At 40.4% G+C, this 22,591-nt stretch overlaps 1 protein-coding gene across 2 annotated transcripts in view; it reads left to right on the top strand.

The window, feature by feature from the left end:
- Window positions 1-22,297, top strand: part of CDC42 (cell division cycle 42) — a 54,349-nt gene extending 32,052 nt beyond the window's left edge. The window contains exons 2-6 of one of the 2 annotated variants that reach the window (XM_058718712.1): window positions 613-767; window positions 3,087-3,159; window positions 15,395-15,504; window positions 15,629-15,826; window positions 20,726-22,297. In XM_058718712.1, the coding sequence (XP_058574695.1) occupies window positions 663-767; window positions 3,087-3,159; window positions 15,395-15,504; window positions 15,629-15,826; window positions 20,726-20,815 (576 nt within the window). In that variant the 5' untranslated portion in view covers window positions 613-662 and the 3' untranslated portion in view covers window positions 20,816-22,297. Of the gene's footprint in view, window positions 1-612; window positions 768-3,086; window positions 3,160-15,394; window positions 15,505-15,628; window positions 15,827-19,229; window positions 20,093-20,725 lie in introns of those variants that run through there. The other variant, XM_058718713.1, reaches the window with a different exon arrangement.
- The last annotated feature ends 294 nt before the right edge of the window (window positions 22,298-22,591 follow it).

The raw sequence follows: 22,591 nt of genomic DNA, 5'->3' as shown, positions 1-22,591 counted from the left end.
TGCAGCCAAGGTCAAAGAGATTTTGCCTGTTTTCTTTTCTAGGATTTTGATGGCTTCCTGTCTTACATTTAGGTCTTTCATCCACTTTGACTTTATTTTTGTGTATGGTATAAGAAAGTGACCCAGGTTCATTCTTCTGCATGTCACTGTCCAGTTTTTCCAACACCATATGCTGAAAAGACTCTGTTTTTTCCATCGGATATTCCTTCCCACTTTGTCAAAGATTAGTTGGCCATACGTTTGTGTGTCCATTTCTGGGTTCTCTGTTCTGTTTCATTGATCTATGGGTCTGTTCATGTGCCAGTTCTTGTGCCACTATACTGTCTTGATGATTACAACTTTGCAATATAGCTTGAAGTTTGGAATTGTGATACTTCCAATTGTGGTTTTCTTTGTCAGGATTGCTCTGGCTGTTTGCAGAGACTTAGAAATTTGACTCTTACTTATTACTGTGATTTTGAGCTAGTCACTGTTTCTCTTTTTAGGCTCTTTCGGCCATAGCAGTTGGGGTGCTGGTTCTCTTCTTGCTCTGAATGAGCAAACCTGTTGCTAGTTGAAGAAAAAAAAATACACAACTACAAATGAAACAAATTTTTTTCTTCTTTTTTGTAGGTCATCATTGAATTTGAAATATTTAAAGTGGATACGAAACTGTTTCAGCAATGCAGACAATTAAGTGTGTTGTTGTGGGCGATGGTGCCGTTGGTAAAACCTGCCTCCTGATATCCTACACAACAAATAAATTTCCATCGGAGTATGTACCGACTGTAAGTATAAAGGCTTCCATCATCTGTTGGTGAAATACGATCTCTTTTGATATCTTTTGAAAACTATGTGTGTGCTCAAGATTTCTCTGTTGTCTGCCTTTGTGCCCTGTTTTTAAAGATCTTCTGATGGGTATGTTATATACACTTTAAAATTAATAGCTGAAAAAATCAGTGAAAATGCTGAAAAGGTGACACGGGTGTGCGAGAAGTTCTGGGAGGCAAAACTCCAATAGACAAGATTCTAAAGAGCGGTGGTCTCAGTTTGGGGAAGTATGCCCTGTATCTTGGAATGAAGTGACTTTCTTTTTGATAACTTGGCCAATGAGTAGTCAGTGCTTGGAGGTCTTCTGGGATGCTTTTTGGGGTCTGGTAACTTCAGAGAAAGTAGTATGTGTCTCCACTTACTCTCCTTAGAGGATAGAAGAGAATCTCATGGAGCTGTTGGCTTAGCAATAATGGAGCTGCAAACTGGTATTTAAGGGCAGAGAACTGTTTTGGTTATGAGGACATTAACAGAAGCCTTTGGGGTCCTCTCCCACAAATGTTTTTTATCAGCTCCTTAGAAGAGTAGAGGGAAAATGGGAATCATAAAGATCATGACGTGAGAGAAGAGTTAGAGTAATACTTGTGAAAGAATGTGTTTGGGGATCCAGTGTTTGTCCCAGGTTGGGTGACCCAACCCAGTGGTATAATTATGTTAAACACAGATTTTCCTTCAGTGGTGGTGGTGAGCGAGGGTTGGCCTGGCTTGGCAGTGACCACCTCTGTTAAGTGAGCTATTTTAGGAGTTATAAAGAACCTATGCATGATTAATACGGGATTTGTTTGGAAGTAAAAGGGAAGAAAATGTCTGAATACTTCAGGTTAATCTTGAGAGACATGAGCATTGTTAAGAGGGTGAATGAATACAGGTTAAAGTTTTGGTAATTATGTTTAATAGAATTGACAATCTGTAATGTCCTGAGGTAGACACAATGATTGAGGTAGGTCAAGGCTGTGGGAAGAAATGTTAGGTTTCTTGGAATGGGAGAATTTGAAGGTATAATTCAATACAAAAATCATACTTTGGGGTTGGCCCATTTGGGGACATGGTAAGTAAAAGAAATCCTGAGATTGAGGGAGACTTTTAGGGGACTTTCAGAGATACATACATCTTGTTTCAGAATGAGGGCAGCTATCAGAATTTTGGTGTTTCAGTGTCCATTAAAGTTATTTTCTTGTAAACACAGTTTCTGAGTCTGTTATGACTTTGGTCATGAAGTGTTCTATTTAAGAGGGGCTTTCATATATGTGTTTCTGGATCTCTGGAAGAGAGTTAGGTATGACTTAAGAAAAATAACCTGCGTTGTTGGAGAGCTTAACCACATTCATTATATTTCCTAGTTCTTGTTATCAAGAACCAACTTTCCTTTAACTACCACCTCCCCTATGCCCTTGATTCCACTCCTTTTTACATTTCAACAATCCATTAAAACATGAACTGGAAAGTTAAGAGTTAGAAAAGAAGGGGTGATCTGAAAATGTAACATCCTTCTAGTTGGAAAGATTGATTTTTATTTGTCAATTCAGAGGAATCCATGAATTAGTGTTGGGTCTTTTCCCATTTATCACTATTACCTCCCATTTTCACAGATAATTTAGTACAACCAATATTAGTATATACGGAGTTTGTCATGGGTTGTACAGTCTGTTTGCAAATAAAAACATCTAGTCACAGAAGATCTCTTAGGTCATGTGGTTTGTACCCAGTAACATAAGTTTTATTCATGAAGTCTCAACAAATAATCTGCTAGCCCTTTCTTGGACATTTTCCTTGACCTTGAGGGAACCTTTATTTCTCTCTAATGGGCTTATTTACAACAACGTGCTTCTTGTCTTGAACCCTGAGAGGAAAAAAGATTATCATGGATCTAGGATATTTAAATTCTAGATCAAAATGAAATAGTCTATAAGAATTTCTTAGAAATCAGAGTAAACATTAAGGTAAACTATAAACTTACTGTCTCAAAAATAGCAAATTGAACAGGATCGTTTTGTATAGCTAGAGGACTCTGTTTTTATGGCACCTCTAGCCTTCCTGTGACTTTTAATCCAGGCTACTGGGGTAGAGTAGACATCCCAGAGTACATCCCGTCACTTTTTCCAAGAACCATTTAGTTCATGCAAGGGTTTGGTTGGCAAGATTGGTTACCTAAGAATTATATCGACTAAGAGAAGGGGAAGTCTCAGGAAGGAAATACTGCCTTTACTTAAGAGTTGTCCTGTCCCGTTTTGACCATCCCCTTGCATACTAACAATGTTGTATTTTTGTGTTTTTAGGTTTTTGACAACTATGCAGTCACAGTTATGATTGGTGGAGAGCCATATACTCTTGGACTTTTTGATACTGCAGGTGAAAACTTGATGTCTTTTATGTTTTGGTCTGTAACTATTAACGGTTGCTGGTTGTCTATCTTTTTTGGTGGACATTTTTGGAAACTAGCTTATTAGCAAACCACTTGTCTTTTGTTAATAGTTAGCAGGATTGAATATTGTGATGGTTGATGCTTGATTCAAGGGACAGTCCCAGACCTGGAATGGCAAATAGGAGTTTGGAGTTCCCTGGGTGGATGGTGTGGAGAGAGAGAGTAGGGCAAGAGCAGGGTACATTAGGCAAGCTGTATTATCAGCCTCTGAAATTTGAAGGCATATTTAGGATTTTTGTCTGTATAATATGCAGATAAGATAGCTTCTTATAGAGATAACTTGTTATTGTTTACTGTATCTGAAAATACTTTGAAGTTGAGCCAATATGTAGCTCACGATATTGACGTGGTTACCTTTTTAAATTAAAGGAATAAATTGCTTTCTTTCTTTAGTACACCCAATTCCTCAGTGTTATTCTTTTTTTAAATTATTATTTTAATTTTATTTTTAAAATGTTTTGCATGTATTTTTTAATGTTAAATTTTTTTTTTTTTTTTTTTTACGTTTATGTGCTTATTTTGAGAGAGCACAAGCAGGCCAGGGGCAGAGAGAGAGGGAGAGAGAAAGAATCCCAAGCAGGCTCCACGCTCAGCTTGGAGCCTGATGTAGGGCTCGATCTCACAAACTGTGAGATCATGACCTGAGCCAAATCAAGAATCAGATGCTTAACCAACTGAGCCACACAGGAGCTCCTGTTTCCTCTTTGTTTCAACAGTAGCTGCACATCTTAATTTCTGACTTCTGTCTCTGTAGTCTCTGTTGTTATCAGCTTAGTTAGCCAAAGAAAAATTTCAGAAAGGTAACCTTTTTATATTTAGGAATTCTGAGTGCTTTGCTTTTTGTTTTTTTTTTTTAAGTTTTAATTATTTATTTTTGAGAGAAAGAGCATGTGTGCAAGCGGGGGAGGGGCAGACAGGGAAGGGGACAGAGGATCCAAAGTGGGCTCTGTGCGGGCAGCAGAGAGCCCGATGTAGGGCTCGAACCCAGGAACTGTGAGATCATGTCCTGAGCCTAAGGCAGACACTTAACAGACTGAGCCACCCAGGTGCCCCTCGGTGCTTTGCTTTTTGAGTTACGCTCTCCCTGCCTGCCCGCTGACCTACTCCTCTTAAGGAGTATCTTGTACTGCTCACTTTGAGGGACTGTCTAGATTTAGTTGGGAGGGTGAAATGGAGACACCGTAGTAAGCAGTTCAGTTTCGAGATCAGTGGCTTTCTGTGGTGTTTTAGACCTTTAAAATGTTTACAAGTTAAAAATTGTATGAGTAATGGTATACTGGAGGAAACTTGGAAATAATAGAAAAAATAAAATAATGACCCATATCTCATGATAGGTGAGGAAATTTTCCGTTTATGTTGCCGTTGGTGGCAATATGCACACAGAAAAAAGATAATTTTTGGCTCCTTGGGGTTGAAAATTAGTTTAAAATTTTATTTTCAAATTTCAGATCAGTATTTTTTTTTTGTTGTTTTTACCTTTAGTGAAGTATAATACAATAGAATTCAGTCACTTTAAGTGATTAATTTTGCTGACTGTATAGTTATGTAACCTCCACCATAATCAAGGTCCATCACCTACAAAATTTCCTTATGCTCTGTAACAGTCAGTCCCCTCTTGATCTGGCCCCAGGCAGCCACAGATCTGCTTTCTGTCACTCGGCTAATATGTAGTCTTTTGTGTTTGACTTCTTTTGCTCAGCATAATGTTTTTGAGGTTCATCTATCTGTATCAGTTTTTTTTTTTTAAATTGGCTGAGTAGTATCCATATTGTGAATATAGCACAATTTGGTTATCAATTTACAAGTCGATGGATGTTTGGGTTCCAGTTTTAAGCTATCTTTTAATCAGTTTAATTTGCCTGACCTGACAAGTGAAACATTCCCAAGTTTTTACATACATAACTTCAATAAACCTGATAACTTGTGATTTCCTGTATTTATGTTTTAGCTTATCACAGCTCACTTTCCCTCCCTCCCTCCCTCCCTCCCTCCCTCCCTTCCTTCCTTCCTTCTCTCTCTCTCTCTCTCTCTCTCTCTCTCTCTCTCTCTCTCTCTCTCTCTCTCGGAGCGTGCACATGCCTGTGGGGGAGGGACAGGGGGAGAGGGAAAGAGAATCTTTAAGCCATGTGAGGCTTGATCTCATGATTGTGAGATCATGACCTGAGCTGAAATCAAGAGTCAGACGCTTAACAGACTGAGCCACTTAGGCATCCCATAAACAGCATTATTTATAACCTTATAAACAACATTTTTCAACCAAAAAATCCCAAGGTTAAGACCAGTTATACACTTAAACAGGAATCAGAACAAATCTATCATGTTCTTTCTTTATTTTTAATTAGGCTGTATGTCCAGCATGGAACCCGGCACGGGGCTTGAACTCACAACCCTGAGATCAAGACCTGAGTTGAGATCCAGAGTCAGACACTTAACCGAGTGAGCCACCCAGGTGTCCTATCATGTCCTTTAATATGGCAGATTATTTTACATACTGTAGGCACTGGGTGTTAAATATAGATTATTCCTAAATGTAAGTGAAAATTAACAATAATAGTATTTGACTTATTTCATCTTTATATTAGATTCTGAGTCTTTCTGGGGGTTAAAAAAAATTCACTAAGGAAATGATTTTTACCATCCCAGGCAAGTTGTGGGTTTCCAACTTCACTGTTAAGGTCACTTTAAGCCAGAGAGAGAGACAGAGGGGAAGAGAGAGAGAGAGAGAGAGAGAGAGAGAGAGAGAGAGTGTGTGTGTGTGTGTGTGTGTGTGTGTGTGTGTGTGTGTGTTTGGACAGACATTGGAGACCTGGGGTTGTAGGCATCCACAATGAGTCTCTGTCTTTGACACACTTAAGAGGAGACTTGCTATTCTTCTGCAGAGGCCTTAATCTTAGAGTCCCTATTCCTGATTCTAGTCATGCCATTAGCTTAGTTTTCTTTCTTCTAAAGTTTTGATCACCATGAGATGCCCTTTGACTTCCTTTAACTGTTCGATTACATTTAATCTGCTGACTTTTGGTCATTTTGTTCTCAATTAAAATTTTTTTTTTTTAACGTTTATTTATTTTTTTGAGACAGAGAGAGACAGAGCATGAACAGGGGAGGGTCAGAGAGAAGGAGACACAGAATCTGAAACAGGCTCCAGGCTCTGAGCTGTCAGCACAGAGCCCGACGCGGGGCTCCAACTCACGGATTGTGAGATCGTGACCTGAGCCGAAGTCGGCCGCTTAACCGACTGAGCCACCCAGGCGCCCCTGTTCTCAGTTTTTTTAATAGCATTCCTATCTCACCTCTGGCTACAATTCTCTAAGTGTGAAACACAAAGTGACAAAGGAGAACTGTAGTTCTCATACAGAGTCTGTAAACAAAGCTAATGGGTGATGTATAAGGGGCTTGGGAGGTACTGGGGTGCACCTTTTACAGATGTATTTAATACCATCTGAGGTTAGAGATAGGGGGACACCTGGCCAGCTTAGTTGGTGGAGCGTACGACTCTTGATCTTGGGGTCGTGAGTTCAAGCCTCAGGTTGGGGTAGAGCTTTACTTTAAAAAAAAAAAAAAAAGATAAGAGACAGAGCTCTCTCTCTCTGTCTCACAGCTTTTATTTCTGTCTCTGTGGTTACAACACTAAATTCTTGTTTATGAGTTCCCCCCACAGTTGTTTTCTCCTGTTTTTTCTTCACATGTTGTACTGTTGTGTATTTTGTTCTATATTTAGCTTTTTTTTTAACTTAACGTGTTTATATCGTATGCTCCTTCCCATGTTGAATAATCCTCACCCCACTGTCATTTCCTTTCTGTGTCAGCATTTAACATTTTACTCTTTATTACAAAGATGCAGGTTTTACTTATTATAGGAAAAAATAATAAAAATACAGGCAAACAAAAGGAGAAAATGAAAAAGCATCTGTATTCAGAGACAGTCACGTCTTAGTGTATGTCCTAAGCAGAGCTCTTCCTATATAGTCATTGTACTTATACATAAGGAAAAGGGATACTATTATTTTTTTCTCCCTCTCTGTACCTTCCTTTTTCTCTTACAACAATATGGGGACATCTCTCAATGTTGTACTCGTATGTCATAGTCCTCATGGTGACACAGTAGTCTGTTGTGTGGCAGATCACAGCACAGTTTAGTTTCTCTGTTATGTTTGCAATCCATTTGCAGTATTTTATATTAAGGTCTTTTCCTGGTCAAACATTTTTATATTTTGACACCCATTCTTCTTTGTCACTTTTTTCCTAGTTCAATTTTAGACTTACAGAAAAGTTGCTAGTAGCAAAAACACCTTTCCGGTTTCAGCAGTTCTTAATGATTTGTGACTTTCTCTCCCTCTATGAATAATGTTTTTCTTTCTTTTTTTTTTTTTATGTTTATTTATTTTTGAGAGAGATAGAGCATGAGCGGGAGAGGAGCAGAGAGAAAGGGATACACAGAATCTGAAGCAGGCTCTGGGTTCTGAGCTTTCAGCACAGAACCTGACATGGGTCTCAGACTCATGAACCATGAGATCATGACTGAGTGAAGTTGGATGTTTAACCGGCTGAGCCACCCAGGCGCCCCTCGTTTTTATTTCTAAGCCATTTGAGAGTAGGTTGCATACATCATGCCCTTTTGCTTTTCAATGCTTCAGTGTACGTATTTCTTAAGAGCAAGGATATTCTCTTATGGTATACTTACCAAATTCAGGAAATGTAACATTCTATGTAACATTTAAAATTTTAATAGTCAATGCCTAATAATGGCCTTATAGCACGTTCTGATCTAGCATCATACGTTGCATGTAGTGGTTACTTTCTTTAGTGCCCTTTAGTATGGAACTTCAGCCCTTCACGCCATCGGCATTTTTTAAGGAAACAGGCCGGTTCTTTTGTATAATGTTTCTCAGTTTGAGTTTGCCTATTTCCTTACGAGTGGATTCAGAATATGCATTTTTGGTTGGAATACCAAATGAGTAATGTTGTGTCTGTCCTAAAGTATTACTTTTTTGTTAAAAGTAATTTTGATCATTTGGTCAAGGTGTCCAGTTTTTCTACCATATGTTTAGAATTTTTCTTTTTGTAGTTGGTAATTGGTGAGAAGACACTTTAAAACCATGTGAATATTCTGGTCTTATTAAAGAGCCTCTCTCTAGATTTAATAATGATTGACAGTTCTTGCCAGAACCAATTTTTCCTACGGTGGTTGCAAAGTGGGAGCGTAAGTGTGTTCCTTGCTGTGGAGGTCTGGCCAGAGAGGCGACGGCGCACACAGATGTGACGCGGTGCAGAATCTGGTCCTGAGAATCGGTCGTCCGCTGGGGGAAAACAGCAGCGTATTGCATCTGGATAATGAGCTTTTGGTGACACCCTCAGTTCAGACTGACTCTAGGAGTCCTCTTGGCCTTCACCAGTTCCCTGTTTTCCTCTCCTTTCCTTCTGTAGTCCGAAGCTTGGTTCCTAGAAAGGGTTTCAGTATATTTTCTCATCTTCAGTCCTAAACTACACATAAAATAGTTTCAGACTTGCTGTATACCACACCGCTGTGAAAGACAAGTGTTCAGGATTTGCCTGCAGTTCTTTTTTTCTTATTCTTTTTTTTTTTTTTTAAATTTTTTTTTAACATTTATTTATTTTTGAGACAGAGACAGAGCATGAACGGGGGAGGGGCAGAGAGAGAGGGAGACACAGAATCGGAAGCGGGCTCCAGGCTCTGAGCGATCAGCCCAGAGCCCGACGCGGGGCTCGAACTCACAGACCGTGAGATCATGACCTGAGCTGAAGTCAGACGCTCAACCGACTGAGCCACCCAGGCGCCCCTTCTTATTCTGATAGCAGACAAAGTTTTCTGTTCAGAAGCTACTTGGATTTGTACCCTGCCCCTCTTTAGTGTGCTTATGTTATCTGGAATTCCTTTGTCAGTTTGATTTGTTTATCTTTACGTTAAATTTTACATTGTTTTTCCACATCCCCATTTATTTTATTTTTATATACAATTTTTGTAATTGTTTTCTTAGGTTCAGTTTTCAGGGAAGATCTCTTCACTTTTGAACGTTAATCATTGTAATTCTATTAGTCATTTCAGGCATTACCATGAAAAAGAGAAAGCTTGGGCTTTGATGCTAGATAGAGCAGTTAGCTAGACAGCTGGCAAGTTTCTTGACTGGATCTTAATTACCTTGAAATGTAAAATGTTTAAAGTAGTTTCCTCTTAGAGGTTCTGTGAGACTGAATGATAAATAATCGATTTTAAAAAGTGTAGGGGCACCTGGGTGGCTCAGGTGGTTAAGCGTCCGACTGCAGCTCAGGCCACGATCTCACGGTTCGTGAGTTCAAGCCCCGCGTTGGGTTCTGTGCTGACAGCCCAGACCCTGGAGCCTGCTTTGGATGCTGTGTCTCTCTCTCTCTCTCTGCCCCTCCCCTGCTCGTGCGCGCGCTCTCTCTCTCTCTCTCTCTCTCTCTCTCTCTCTCTCTCTCTCCCCCTCTCTATAAATGAACATTAAAAAAATACTTAAAAAGTGTATACATATACATGTAAGCTCAGGAGCTGTATATTTATGATTCATACACTTTGTATATTAAAAAAATCAGAATAGTGACTTGGATGTTTTTGGTGCAGAGCTAATATTTTTCTCTTTGTTTAGCAGATGAATAATACTCAGAACAAGTCAGAGTAGTTTGATCTGGTTTACCTGATTCTGTGTTTTTGTTTTGTTTTGTTTTTAAATAAACTCCTTTCTAGGGCTCCTGGGTGGCTCAGTCGGTTAAGTGTCTGACTTTTGATTTCGGCTCAGGTCATGATCTCACAGTTCATGAGTTTGAGCCCTGAATCAGGCTCTGCGCTCACAGTGGTGGAGCCTGCTTGGGATTCTGTCTCCCTCTCTCTCCGCCTCTCTCCTGTGTGCATGCGTTCTCTCTCAAAATAAATAAATAAACTTAAAAAAATATATAAACAAACTCCTTTCATTGAGGCATTTTCTAGTATCTGAAAGCTTTCTGCACTTACTGATTAATTACATCAGCAGGAAGACTGTGCTCTCCACAGAGATTTGTATAGACTTCTCGGTCTCTAGTTTAGTGCCATTATGGAATCTTCGGAGGGCCGTTTTGACTAAAATTTCAGTTTTTAGTAAATTCTGCATTAACATGCAATAGTCTAGATTTTTGCAGATGATATACATAAAATGGTAGGAATCTCAGGTTCCAGGGTGTCCCCAGTTATTTTCAGATTTTTTTGTTTGTTTGTTTTCCAGCAGATGTTCTAAAATTATTTAGGAATGGGCCTCATGTCACAGATGGGGCAGGATCATTAAATGCCATTAAATTTTGAATAATCAGTTGAAGAAAAAAATGTTGAGGTTTGAATCTGTAGTGGTGAATACTGTGAAATGTTTAATTTGCTTTCTTGTGTTTATAGTGTCCTGCTGGAGCTCTCTAAAAATGTTGCTTTTGGCAGTAAATTCTTATTTTTCATACCATGAGCTTCTTTCAGACTTTCATATAGGTCAGAATCTTCAGTGCAAACCGAGTTAATTTCTCTTGAATTTAAAATTTTAATAGGAGATTCTAAGCAAGAGGAAGATCAGTAATCCATGTGAGATGTATCCCTGCTTTTTGGCAAGTGTTAGAAATTAAGCAGTGAGCTGGTGTGGTGTTAGAGTAGGTATAATTTAAGACTTGTAGTCAGAACCTGACTTACACATAGAGTGAAATTTTCTTAAAAAAATTTTTTTTTGATCTTTATTTTTGAGAGCGAGAGAGAGAGAGAGAGGGAGAGAGAGGGGAACAGAGGGAGAGAGAGACACAGAATCCGAAGTAGGCTCCAGGCTCTGAGCTGTCAGCACAGAGCCCGATGCAGGGCTTGAACTCACAAACTGCAAGTTCATGACCTGAGCCAGAGTTGGATGCTCAACTGACTGAGCCACCCCAGGCGCACCCCAAGAGTGAAATTTTCTTGATCATGTGTATCTTAAAGGATGCTGAATGATAACTTTGTCTCTGTGGAATGCATTATAGTTATTTGTGACATACTGAGAGGATACAGGATACATTTTAGCTGGATAAATGATGCTTGGATAGTGAAAGATCTTGCTCATCTTAAGGGAGCCTATTCATTGTGTTTCCTTAATTGTAGCACTTGTGGGAGAAGTAGAGGTAAGGTAGCCTACTTTTTGTTTATTGGACAGTTTCATTTCTGATTTTTTTTTTTTTTTTGCTCTTGGGGAAGGGAAAAGAAAGATATGTAGCTTTGAAGGCATCCCACAAATAAACAGACTGACCAACACTGCTTTGGACCCAGTATTCAAAAAGAATGGGTATATTTGTTACAATCCATCTGAGCAGAAGGTTGGTTACACATAACACATGTAGTGTAGCACATTGGACATTCATGTAGATGCTCTTATTGGTGCTCAGGAATATAGAGTTGGATCTTTATTTTTTTTATTTTTTATTTAAAAAAAATTTTTTTTTAATGTTTTTTATTTATTTTTGGGACAGAGAGAGAGCATGAACGGGCGGGAGAGGGGCAGAGAGAGAGGGAGACACAGAATCGGAAACAGGCTCCAGGCTCCGAGCCATCAGCCCAGAGCCTGACGCAGGGCTCGAACTCACGGACCGCGAGATCGTGACCTGGCTGAAGTCGGACGCTTAACCGACTGCGCCACCCAGGCGCCCGATCTTTATATTTTTTAATGTTTATTTATTTTGAGAGAGAGGAAGAGTGAGAGAGTGTGCATGAGCAGGGTAGGGGCGGAGAGAGAGGGAGAGAGAGAATTCCAAATGGGCTCCCCACTGTCGGCGCAGAGCCACATGTGGGGCTTGATGTCACAAACTGAGATGATGACCTGAGGTGAAATCAATAGTCAGATGCTTAACTGAGCCACCCAGGCGCACCTTTTTTTTTTTTTTTTTTTTTTTGAATCCGAACTTACACGGATTGATTGCAGTGGCTGCATGACTAAAAATGAAGCCGTTTTTAGTCTTTGCTAGACTTGATTTTTTTGAAATATATTCATTCCATTTGGATAGGGAATAGAGCTAAGGAAAGGTGTATGAATAGCTGTACTTTTTTGTTTATTTATTTTTTAATGTTTGTTTTTGACACAGAGACAGAGCATGAGCGGGGGAGGGGCAGAGAGCGAGGGAGACACAGAATCTGAAACAGGCTCCAGGCTCTGAGCTGTCAGCACAGAGCCTGATGCGGGACCCGAACTCACAAACCAGGAGATCATGACCTGAGCTGAAGTTGGATGCTTAACCGACTGAGCCACCCAGGCGCCCCTGTACTTTTTTTTTTTTTTAAACAAGACTTGGCTAATTGTTTTGTCTTATTTTTTAAATTTATTTTTTGTTTTGTTGTTTTATTGGAGCTTTGATATGCGATGTGTCAAAGCTCCAGCCAGTGTTAAAGCTCAGGCAGTTTAGATAGAATTAAGGAGTTTGCTGATTTTGTTTTAAGCCCATTCTTTTCTTTTTAAAGCTTTTCCATGTCTGTAATTTTATATTATACATTGTAATTTAAGAAGTGAAAATTACACTTCTAAGTGCATACCTTTAAAGCCTTTGCTTCTGACCCTAGCAAATTGTTAGTCAGTATTCAGTAAATATTAGACATGCTAATGGTGATTTTATTTATTTGTAACCTCCTCCCTTATCCCTTTTTGCTTAAGCTTCATTTAATCTCTGTATTGTCCTGAAGATACCTTTATTGTCTACTCACAGTGTATTGCTTTCTCAAGTGGCAATAGCAGTAATATCTTTAATTATTATGTTTTAGCTACCCTAAATTCTTGTCTTCTCTCTTAATGCTGGCAAAAAAAAAAAGTTTTTACTGGCATACAGAATATTTAACTTCCTTCCCCCCTCCCTCCCCTTAAAAATGTTTTTATTGTGGTAAAATATCCATAATATAGAATTTATTGTTTTAGCCGTTTTTAAGTTCATTGGCCACTAAGTACTTAAATGTTCTTTTAATACACAGGATTGCTGGGGCACCTGGGTGGCCCAGTCGGTTAAGTGTTTTGATTTCAGCTTAGGTCATGACCTCATGGCTTGAGGGTTCGAGCCCCGTGTGCCCCTGTGCTGACAGTTCAGAGCCCGGAGCCTGCTTCGGATTCTGTGTCTCCCTCTCTCTCTGCCCCTCCCCTGCTCATGCACTCGTTCTCTGTCTCTCTCTCTCTCAAAAATAAATAAACAAAAAATAACAACAAATAACAACAAAATAAAAAAAAATTAACAACACAGGATTGCTGTAGCTCATTTTAAAATTTATTTATTTACTTATTTATTTTTGAGAGACAGAGAGAGAGACAACAAGACAGCATGTGAACAGGGAAGGAGGAGAGAGAGAGAGAGAGAGAGAGGCAGAATGCGAAGCAGGCTCCAGGCTCCAAGCTGTCAGTACAGAGCCTGATGCGGGGCTCGAACTCACGAACTGTGAGATCATGACCTGAGCCGAAGTGGGACGCTTAACCCACTGAGTCACCCAGATGCCCCTGCTGTAGCTCATTTTAGAAATTGGAATATTAAACCCAGTCTGGCAACTCCTCCCCTCCCTTCAGTTTTGGAAATGTGTATAGGTGTTTTTAAAAACTTTTTATCTAGAAATAATTTTTAAGCCTGCAGAACAGTTGTATAAATAGTACCAGGAGCCTCCTTTAACCAGGTTTACAATTAGCTTTTTGCCCTATTTGCTTTATTATTCTCTTTCAATGTAGTATGCACATGAATTGTTTTTCCCTGAATTTTTTGAGAGTAAGTTGCATATACATAGCCATTTAGTCTTGAATAAGTATGTACTTCCTAAGAACGGAGATGTTCTTGTATAATAGTAAATAGCTCCTGGAAATTTAACATTGATACAGTACTTGAATCCAACATCTATATTCCAACTTTGTTAGTTGAGCTGAGTCCAGTGTTTTTTGCTTTCAGTAATGGATCATGTATTGCATTTAGTTGTCATGTCTTTTTAGTTTCTTAATTTGGATCAGTTCTTCAGCCTTTTTGGTCTTTAATGGCATTATTTTTATAGAATACAGGCCCATCCCTCTCTCTCCTCCCCTTATAAAATGTTCCTCACTTTTGAGTTTGGTCTGTGTTTCCTCATGATTAGGTTCAGATTATGCAGTTTTGGTTGGAATAGTCCATTAGTGATGTGTCTTTCTCAGGATCTACATCTAGGGGCACACAGTGTTCATCTGCTACTCATTGGTGTTGGTAATTTTAATGACTCAGTCAAGGTGATGTCCAGTTTCTTCACAAGATAGTTCTCTTTTTCCACTTGCAGTTTATCAGCGGTGGTTAAGACCATAAAAATATTCTCTTTTCAACTGGATTTTTCTCATGTAGATTTTGCCTTCACTGATTCTTGCTGAGTTATCTTTTCTGGGTGTTCTCAGTTTCACATGATGGTCTTACACGTTAACTAAGCCTGTGAGCGTGTTTTGGTAATCATGATGGACAGTGAATTTTGTCTTCTGGGTTTCACTGAGATTTTTGTTTCCTTAGATGGTTTCACTGTGATTCTTTTTCTTTTTTTTTAAGTTTATTCATTTCGAGAGAGAGAGAGAGAGAGCGCGCGAGCGAGCGGGGGATGGGCAGAGAGAGAGAGGGAGAGGGAGAGAGGGAGAGAGAGAGAGAGAGAGAGAGAGAGAGAGAGAGAGAGAATCCCAAGTAGGCTCTGCACTGTCAGCACGGAGCCTGACAAAGGGCTTGAACCCACAAAACATGAGATCATGCCCAGAGCGGAAACCAAGAGTTGGACGCTTAACTGACTGAGCCACCCAGGCGCCCCTCAGTGTGATTATTTCTTAACCAGATTTGAGTAGGATTGATTTTAACCATTTCTGTAGCAACAGTTTATTTTTTTTTTTGTTACATCGTTGTTGGGTTGCTAATGGACTCATAGACTGAAAACTACAGATTGGTAATAAACACACCTAATGTATAATGAATTCATTGTTGTTCTCAGGGCTTGAAATATTAAATAGAATTAGCTGAGTAAGAATGTTCATCAAATATTCTTTTACAAAAACCATACATTTTATTAGATCAGTAAGTTGCTTTCTTAGTAATGGTCAGTGTACTGTTAGCCGCATGCTTAATCTTTTGACTGACTTGTGATTTTGAATTTGTGAGGACACCAAGATTCAGTTGCTGACTTCTCCAATTTCCCCCACCCAGGGCAAGAGGATTATGACAGATTACGACCGCTGAGTTATCCACAGACAGATGTATTTCTAGTCTGTTTTTCAGTGGTCTCTCCATCCTCATTTGAAAATGTGAAGGAGAAGGTGAGTTGGTCAGATTTTCTTGCCCTGAAAAAGGTGGTCACAGAACTTCTGTTGAGTTGTCCTGAATAGCTTTACAGGCTTGTGGATTAATGCAGGTGTATTTTTTAAAATACCTTTCCTCTAGTGGGTGCCTGAGATAACTCACCACTGTCCAAAGACTCCTTTCTTGCTTGTTGGGACCCAAATTGATCTCCGAGATGACCCCTCTACGATTGAGAAACTTGCCAAGAACAAACAGAAGCCTATCACTCCAGAGACTGCTGAAAAGCTGGCCCGTGACCTGAAGGCGGTCAAGTATGTGGAGTGTTCTGCACTCACACAGGTGAGGACTGTGCCATCCCATGTTTGTGTACAGTTGGGTAGTTTCTGAGCATTAGGATTTGGGGGTTATTTTTAACAGTGGTCTGCAGTGCTTACGAAAGCTGCCCGGGTCCCATTAGGACCAGCTTCCCAGTACATACTCTTTTGCTAGAGGTTCTGTGTTTATGGAGAGAAGTGTTAATCTCTCAGTGAAACTCTTGTGTTGGTGAGCTTCCATACTGTACTGAACCATTTGTAGTGGTCAGGGATTGTGTTAAAAAAGAAACAATTTTATGGGAAAGTTCCAGGTTAGCACAGACTTACAAGAGAGGATATGAATGATTTTTTCGCCCCAGACACTTAAATTTTTATCTAAATGTATTTGATCTTTTCTCATCAATTCTGACCATTGACGCCACAGTTTCTGGGGTAATTCAACTGACATAGGGAATTAATCATAATAATTGAGACTTTCGTGTCGGAGAAAGCTGCCTTGGCTATTTTTCAAGCATGTGTTGTAGGGAGTCCGTGCCTTTTTTCAGTTTATTTATTGATTTTGAGAGAGAGAGAAAGAACAAGTGGGGAAGAGGCAGAGAGAGAGAGAGAGAGAGAGAGAGAGAGAGAGAGAGAGAATCCCTAGCAGGCTCTGCCGCAAGCGCACAGCCTGATGAGGGGCTCCATCCTGCGAACCGTGAGATCGTGACCTGAGTCGAGACCAAGAGCCAAACGCTTAACCAACCGAGCCACCCAGGCGCCCTAGTTGTTCTCAGGTTTTTAGAGACATTCCTTCCTCATGTGGTCCCCTTGGTCCCTCCTCTGCCCCTGTCTGAATAATCTAACCGGAGCTACTCTCCTAGTTTGATGGGATGCATCAGATTCTGAGGGTAGGGAGTGGTGCTAGAATATTTAGAGTGAGAGTTGCGACCGGCCTGTGCGCTTCTGCCTTCTCCACCTCCGGGGTGTGCCTGACCGGCTGTCCCTTCTGAGTACTGTTCTGGAGGCAGAGGGAGAGGTTCCGGAGATAGCACAGAGCTCTTCAATTCTGGTGGTGCTGGTGCTTTGACATCGGAACGGCGGGCAGATGTGTCTCATTAAAACAGGGCAGGGCTGAAGAGGTTTACCGTAATTACGTTAAGTCCAGTTACATTTGTAGGTGATTGCACTTTCTGTCAAGTTTTTAAAAAAGACTACTGGATTCTTGATGATCTGTAACTGAGGCAGATGACCTATATAATTACGTACTATGCATGTACTTGGGCATTTAGTATGGATGGCCTAGACATAATTTAATAATCTCCAATTCAGTGCTAGTTTGGATATTTAAAGGTAAAATTGTTACGCTCAGCTGGATGTTCCACAGGATAGTTTCAAGGTCAAAAATCATTCTCCCAAACCCAGTTTTCTTTGGCGGTTCAGTTCTTTTAAAGTCAGAAGATTTTACCTTCCCTTACACATGTAGCACCGACTGAAATTTAAAAAACAAAAAAAGGCTGATGCTTCTGTGTTTTGACACCATCAGAAAAGTGTGTGTGTGTGTGTGTGTGTGTGTTGGGCAAGGATCTATGTGGAACATGTGTGTCAGGTTATAACTAATCTGTATGCATCATTTGCATACCCCTGTTCTCTAAATATGGGTTGCTTTTGGGGAGAAATGGAGGTAAATAGACCATGTGGACTGCACTCTAGGTCACTGGTGAAGTTTATTTTAAAGAATTGGATGCTTCCATCTAAGATTTTTTACACTATGAACAAGTTTATATAATAAGTCTGCAGACAGTAGGAATTTGAAAAGGCCTTAGCAACTCCATTTTTCTTACCAGATTTTGAAGATTGGAGAAGTCAAAAGAGAAGATAGAAAATGGGGTGTCTGGTTGTGTTTGGGAAATAAGAGCTCAGGACTCCAGATTCCATTTGTTGGTTCCTCTAAGACTGACCTCTTCATGTAATCAGATAGTGGGTAAAGCAGAAATTAGTTTTGTTTCGTAAGGGATTAGTTGATGTTGTCAATAAGCAAGAAAGGATTTGCTTTTTGGGAAGGGGTGCCCTAGTTTCTCACGGATGTCCTCCTCTTTTCTCCCTTGTAAAATGCATTGCCCTTTCTGCCCTCCCTGTTTCCTTTTGTATGTGACCATCAGAGTTTGCTCTGAGACACGTAGAAAGAATTTCATAGGAACTTTACTTTCGTTTACCGTTCCTACTTTGTCCAAGACCTGGAAGAACACTTTTAAACCTCTTTGCTTCTTTTTAAGTACTTCATGTTCTCGTTCTTTTTTTGTACCTCATGGAGTGTGTGGGTGCCAGTCCTCTGGGATGCCTAGGGTGGGGTGGAAATACCTGGGGTAGGCTGGGGCTGGCACTCGTTACTGGAGCTGTGTTCCGGGGTTTGGAGAAATTTTTATTTGGGATCAAACTGACTTAAAGATAAACACGTGAAACCTCTTTGGGTGGTAAACCTGTGGCTTCAGATTTAGGTGAGTTTAGGTGAGTCTGTAGACCTGGGCCCAAGGTACCAACCATTGCTGCTGAGTCACACTGTCACGTTGGAGTTCTGCCTGAGGTGTAAGTGTATTTCTGCGTCTTAATCCCTGTATATCTGAGAGTGTTCTTTGTTTTCACTCCATGCTTTATGCTCTGATACCCATGCAGACATCTTAAAGCATTGGACTGCTTGCTGAAACTCCTTCTAGACCCCATTCTTTGTTTTCCTGTGACTTGGGTGGTGGTTACTTGCTCTAATAACATTACTGAATAACTGAGGTGTATGCTGTTTCTAGAGTCTGTTCTTTAAATTTCTCCCAGTTGGTCCTGTTGAACAATTAAATACACTCTTTCTGAATGCCTGAACCTTACTGTTCTGGGAAACCGATTTACTCTGAAATCCTGATTAATCCCATCCAGATAAGTCATTGAATCTAGAAACATGTAGCATGCCTGTGCGTCTGCCGTTCGTGTCCTTCAGTTATTCAGGGGCTGAATTCACAGAAGCCTGAAACTGTATTAGATTTAGTTCCAGAATGTGTGTGTCCTTCTTCTCATTGGAAATACTGGGGAATTCTACAAGGCTTACTTATCCAGTGCGCCCCGCCCCGTCTTTTGTTTACATATGCGTTTTTCTCTCCTGGCATTTTCATTAACACGTTGTAAGATTCGATTTCAAAGCGTGATTGTTTTAGAAGTCAACATCTAACATTTCCACAAAAATTGCTTTCTTGCTTGGTTAACGTTTTTTAAAATGTAAGAAGTTCCTATTTAGTTACCTACTCTCCTATTAATGGGCTTGAGGTTTAGCTTCGTGGCAGTTATTTTTCTCAAGGCGCATTGCTTCTGTGAATTCAGCCCATTTAATCCGGACTGCTATTGGATCTGCTAGTCTTTCTAATCCTCTAACCTGGCTGCTATTCTCTCTCCTCCCCTCTGTCTTGTAGAGAGGTCTGAAGAATGTGTTTGATGAGGCTATCCTAGCTGCCCTCGAGCCTCCGGAAACTCAACCCAAAAGGAAGTGCTGTATATTCTAAACTGTTTTCTCCTTCCCCTCTTTGCTGCTGCTTCCTGTCCCACTACTGTAGAAAGAGCATTTAAAAACAAAGGAATAAAACCATCCTGTTTGAAAGCCTCTGCGTCTTTGTACTCACCACCTGAGAGCAACCTCTGTATTAGTTTTTGATCAAGAATGCAATATCTTATAGAATATTTTTTGTCATTAGTAGTCAAGTTGGACTTGCTTAACTTTCTGCTTCTTGAGTTGCCTGATGCTTAGAGCTTTTTGGTTTGGAATACTATTGCAAAAGGGAACTTGGTCTGGCATAAGAATGTTCTCTTGGAAAAAATAAGAAGAGTTTTAACACTTCTTAGTTCTAGATGAAGAAAATAACACAAACATCATTTTACTCTTATGATCAATTGTAATTGTACTTGCATGACAAACTATGGAAAAAGGGTGGCCTACTAGTAGAGTGTAACGGGGAAGGGAGGATTCTCGTCTGGTTTTCCTTTGTGCAGTGAAACTTTGTGTTGCTATCGCTTTGGCTGTCTGTGCTGTAGTGGAGTATTTGTCGGTCTGGGGTGGGAAAGGTATTAATGTATCTGCTACTGCTTTATGAAACCATTTGTTACACTATCTTTTAAGAATAGCATCCATTTTAACAGTTGACTTAAGGTTTGTTAATGTTGAGATGTAAAGCTGCCGCCTTTATATTTTCCTGCTTCTGATTTGATTGTTGTGAGGGAAACATACAATTGTGGTTGCCTTCAAATTTTGAAATTAAAAATATACAATTGTTTGTATAAATGCCTGATGAAGCTTTATTCCTGTTGCACCGACTGGTTCTAGTTTTACATATGTATCGGGTGCCCACATTTTGCTTCCTTAGCCCCCTGGCTCTGTCCGATTGGTGGGATACAGGGAGTTCAGAGTGAATGTCTTTGACGCAGCCGCAGTAGCCGCTCTCCCTCCATCCCTGCCTGCGCCCTCCATGTAACAAGGATGCCGCTGCCCACTGCCCACTGCCAGCCCTCGCGGTCCTGGTCCATGCTCCGCTGTTTCATTGGGATGCAGAGCTGCTTCACTCGTGTTTATGTGAAATGTTGTAGCGGCATATTACACAGCTCACGTTGAATGAGCAAATGACACATGTGGCTTGTTTGCTTCTCGTGACATACATTGGTCTGCAGAAAGCTTTCCCAAAGGACCACCTTCTCATTCGTGAATATCTGCTCCTCTGCTCCTGAATTGCTGGATCCTTCCAGTGTCCTGCCTGGACAAAACTTGGTGAAGTGGGGGGGTTGTGTGGAGATTCAGGGTTGTTTTTAACGTTTCGTTCTTTGCCAACTCTCGGGGCTTTGAATGTTTGTAATTTGATCTTTGGCTTCAGTATACTGAAAATCAGACTGCCCCTTTTTTTTTCTTTCTGCCCCTTTTCAGAAAGGCCTAAAGAATGTATTTGACGAAGCGATATTGGCTGCCCTGGAGCCTCCAGAACCGAAGAAGACCCGCAGGTGTGTGCTGCTATGAACATCTCCAGAGCCCTTTCCGCACAGCTGGTGTCAGCGTCGTACTAAAAGCAATGTTAAATCAAACTAAAGATTGAAAATTAAAATTCGTTTTTGCAATAATGACAAATGCCCTGCACCTACCCACATGCACTCGTGTGAGACAAGGCCCATAGGTATGGTCCCCGTCCCCCTCTCAGTACTCGTTAATTTGAGTAATTGTGTATTGTCAGAAAAGTGGTTAGTACTAGTTTTTGTTCTGTCGTTTCAAAAAAAAAAAAAAAAAAAAATTTTTTTTTTTGTTTTGTTTTTTTTTTGTTTTGTTTAAAAGCAAGGCATGCTTGTGATGACTCTGTAACAGACTAATTTGGGCTGTTGAAGCTGCTCCCGGGGCTCCATCCACTCTGGAGAATAATCCGGGACATTTAGGGGTTTTGTTTTTGTTTTTGTTCTTTTTGTTTTTGTTTTTTTCTTTTTTTGGGGGGGGGGGAGTGTGTGTGGGGTTTGTTTTTATTTAGTCATGTTTTTTAAATTCAGTAACCATTGGACAGCCCTTAAGGGGAGGAGGATGGATTGACTCCACATTCCACTTCCTAGATCTAGTTTAGAACACTTGTCCCCCACCTGGTGCTCTTAGGAAGGAGTATAGTAAATGCCTCATTTAATAACATACTCCTTTTTGAAAGTTGCCTTTCTCTCCACCCTTGAGTAGGTCTAGTACTTGATGAAACTCATGAAAGCGGGTGGAACCTGTCTTGCCCCTCCTCTTTTCTAGGATGCACTCTATATGTGACTGTGACTTTCAAGGAAATTTGTTTGCCATTTGCTGATTTTTTTTTTTTTTTGAAGTTAATTTCTAACTTCGTTCACTGATAAATGAAGAAAAGTATTGCACCTTTTGAAATACACCAAATGGATTGAGTACGTAATTAAAAACCGTTTTTTCCCTGTCAGTCATTGTCTTACATGCTTAGCGTAGATGTCCAGCTTAACGGCGTACGATACGGTGTTCCTAGAACACAGCCGGAGACCTGGTAGATGGAGGAAGTGTGAGGGGTGGTGCTAGAAGACATGTCTGTGGAATGATGCACATCCTCTTTCAAGTTGGAGGATGGAGACAGACCTGCTTCATGAAGAAGCTGGGGGTGCGGGTGGGGGTGGGGAGGACATTTAACAACGTGGGGACCAGTCAGGGGAATCCCCTTACTTCTGTTTTGCATACGAGGAACCCTAGAGTAGCTAGTTAAGGCTCTCTAGTTTAGTAAAAAAAAAAAAATCATGGAGTCTTATGAAGACTCTTCATAAGTGTTAATGGGGATTTTATCTGCTTATTTTGGTTGCAGTTCCCAATTTTTAAAAATGTTTAGGTAATCTTCTCCGCCTTCCCCAAGTCCTAATTCTTGTAGATTCATTAGTGTCGAACCAATGCTTTCACATGTCTCAATTCTTTGTACATGCGTTCTTTTCAGATGTATTAAACAAACAAAAAACCCTTCACAAGCCAGCCTGGGGGTTGTTCTTTTCCCTCCGCCTCTTTTTAGATACTTAGGAGCGGGAACTGGACTCTTAGTAACATCAGTTTCTAACAAATTATGGGATGAGATTTTAAAGTTTTATTTATTGATTTTTATGTACTTTTTAAAATTTCCTTTCTGGCCTCCAGGTCGATGCCTTCTACCCTGAGTTTGGCAGGTGCCCTGCAGACTCCTTCTCTTTAAAACCAAGTGGGTGCATAGCGGCCCTTAGCGAGGGTGACGCTCAGGAAGCCCACCGCTCGTGTTGTCGGGAGGGAATGGCA

The sequence above is a fragment of the Neofelis nebulosa genome, chromosome 2 (genome assembly GCF_028018385.1).
Source record: "Neofelis nebulosa isolate mNeoNeb1 chromosome 2, mNeoNeb1.pri, whole genome shotgun sequence".
NCBI lineage: Eukaryota > Metazoa > Chordata > Mammalia > Carnivora > Felidae > Neofelis > Neofelis nebulosa.
Note: the sequence above shows the minus strand (reverse complement) of the source record. Positions and strands in the feature narration are given on the sequence as shown.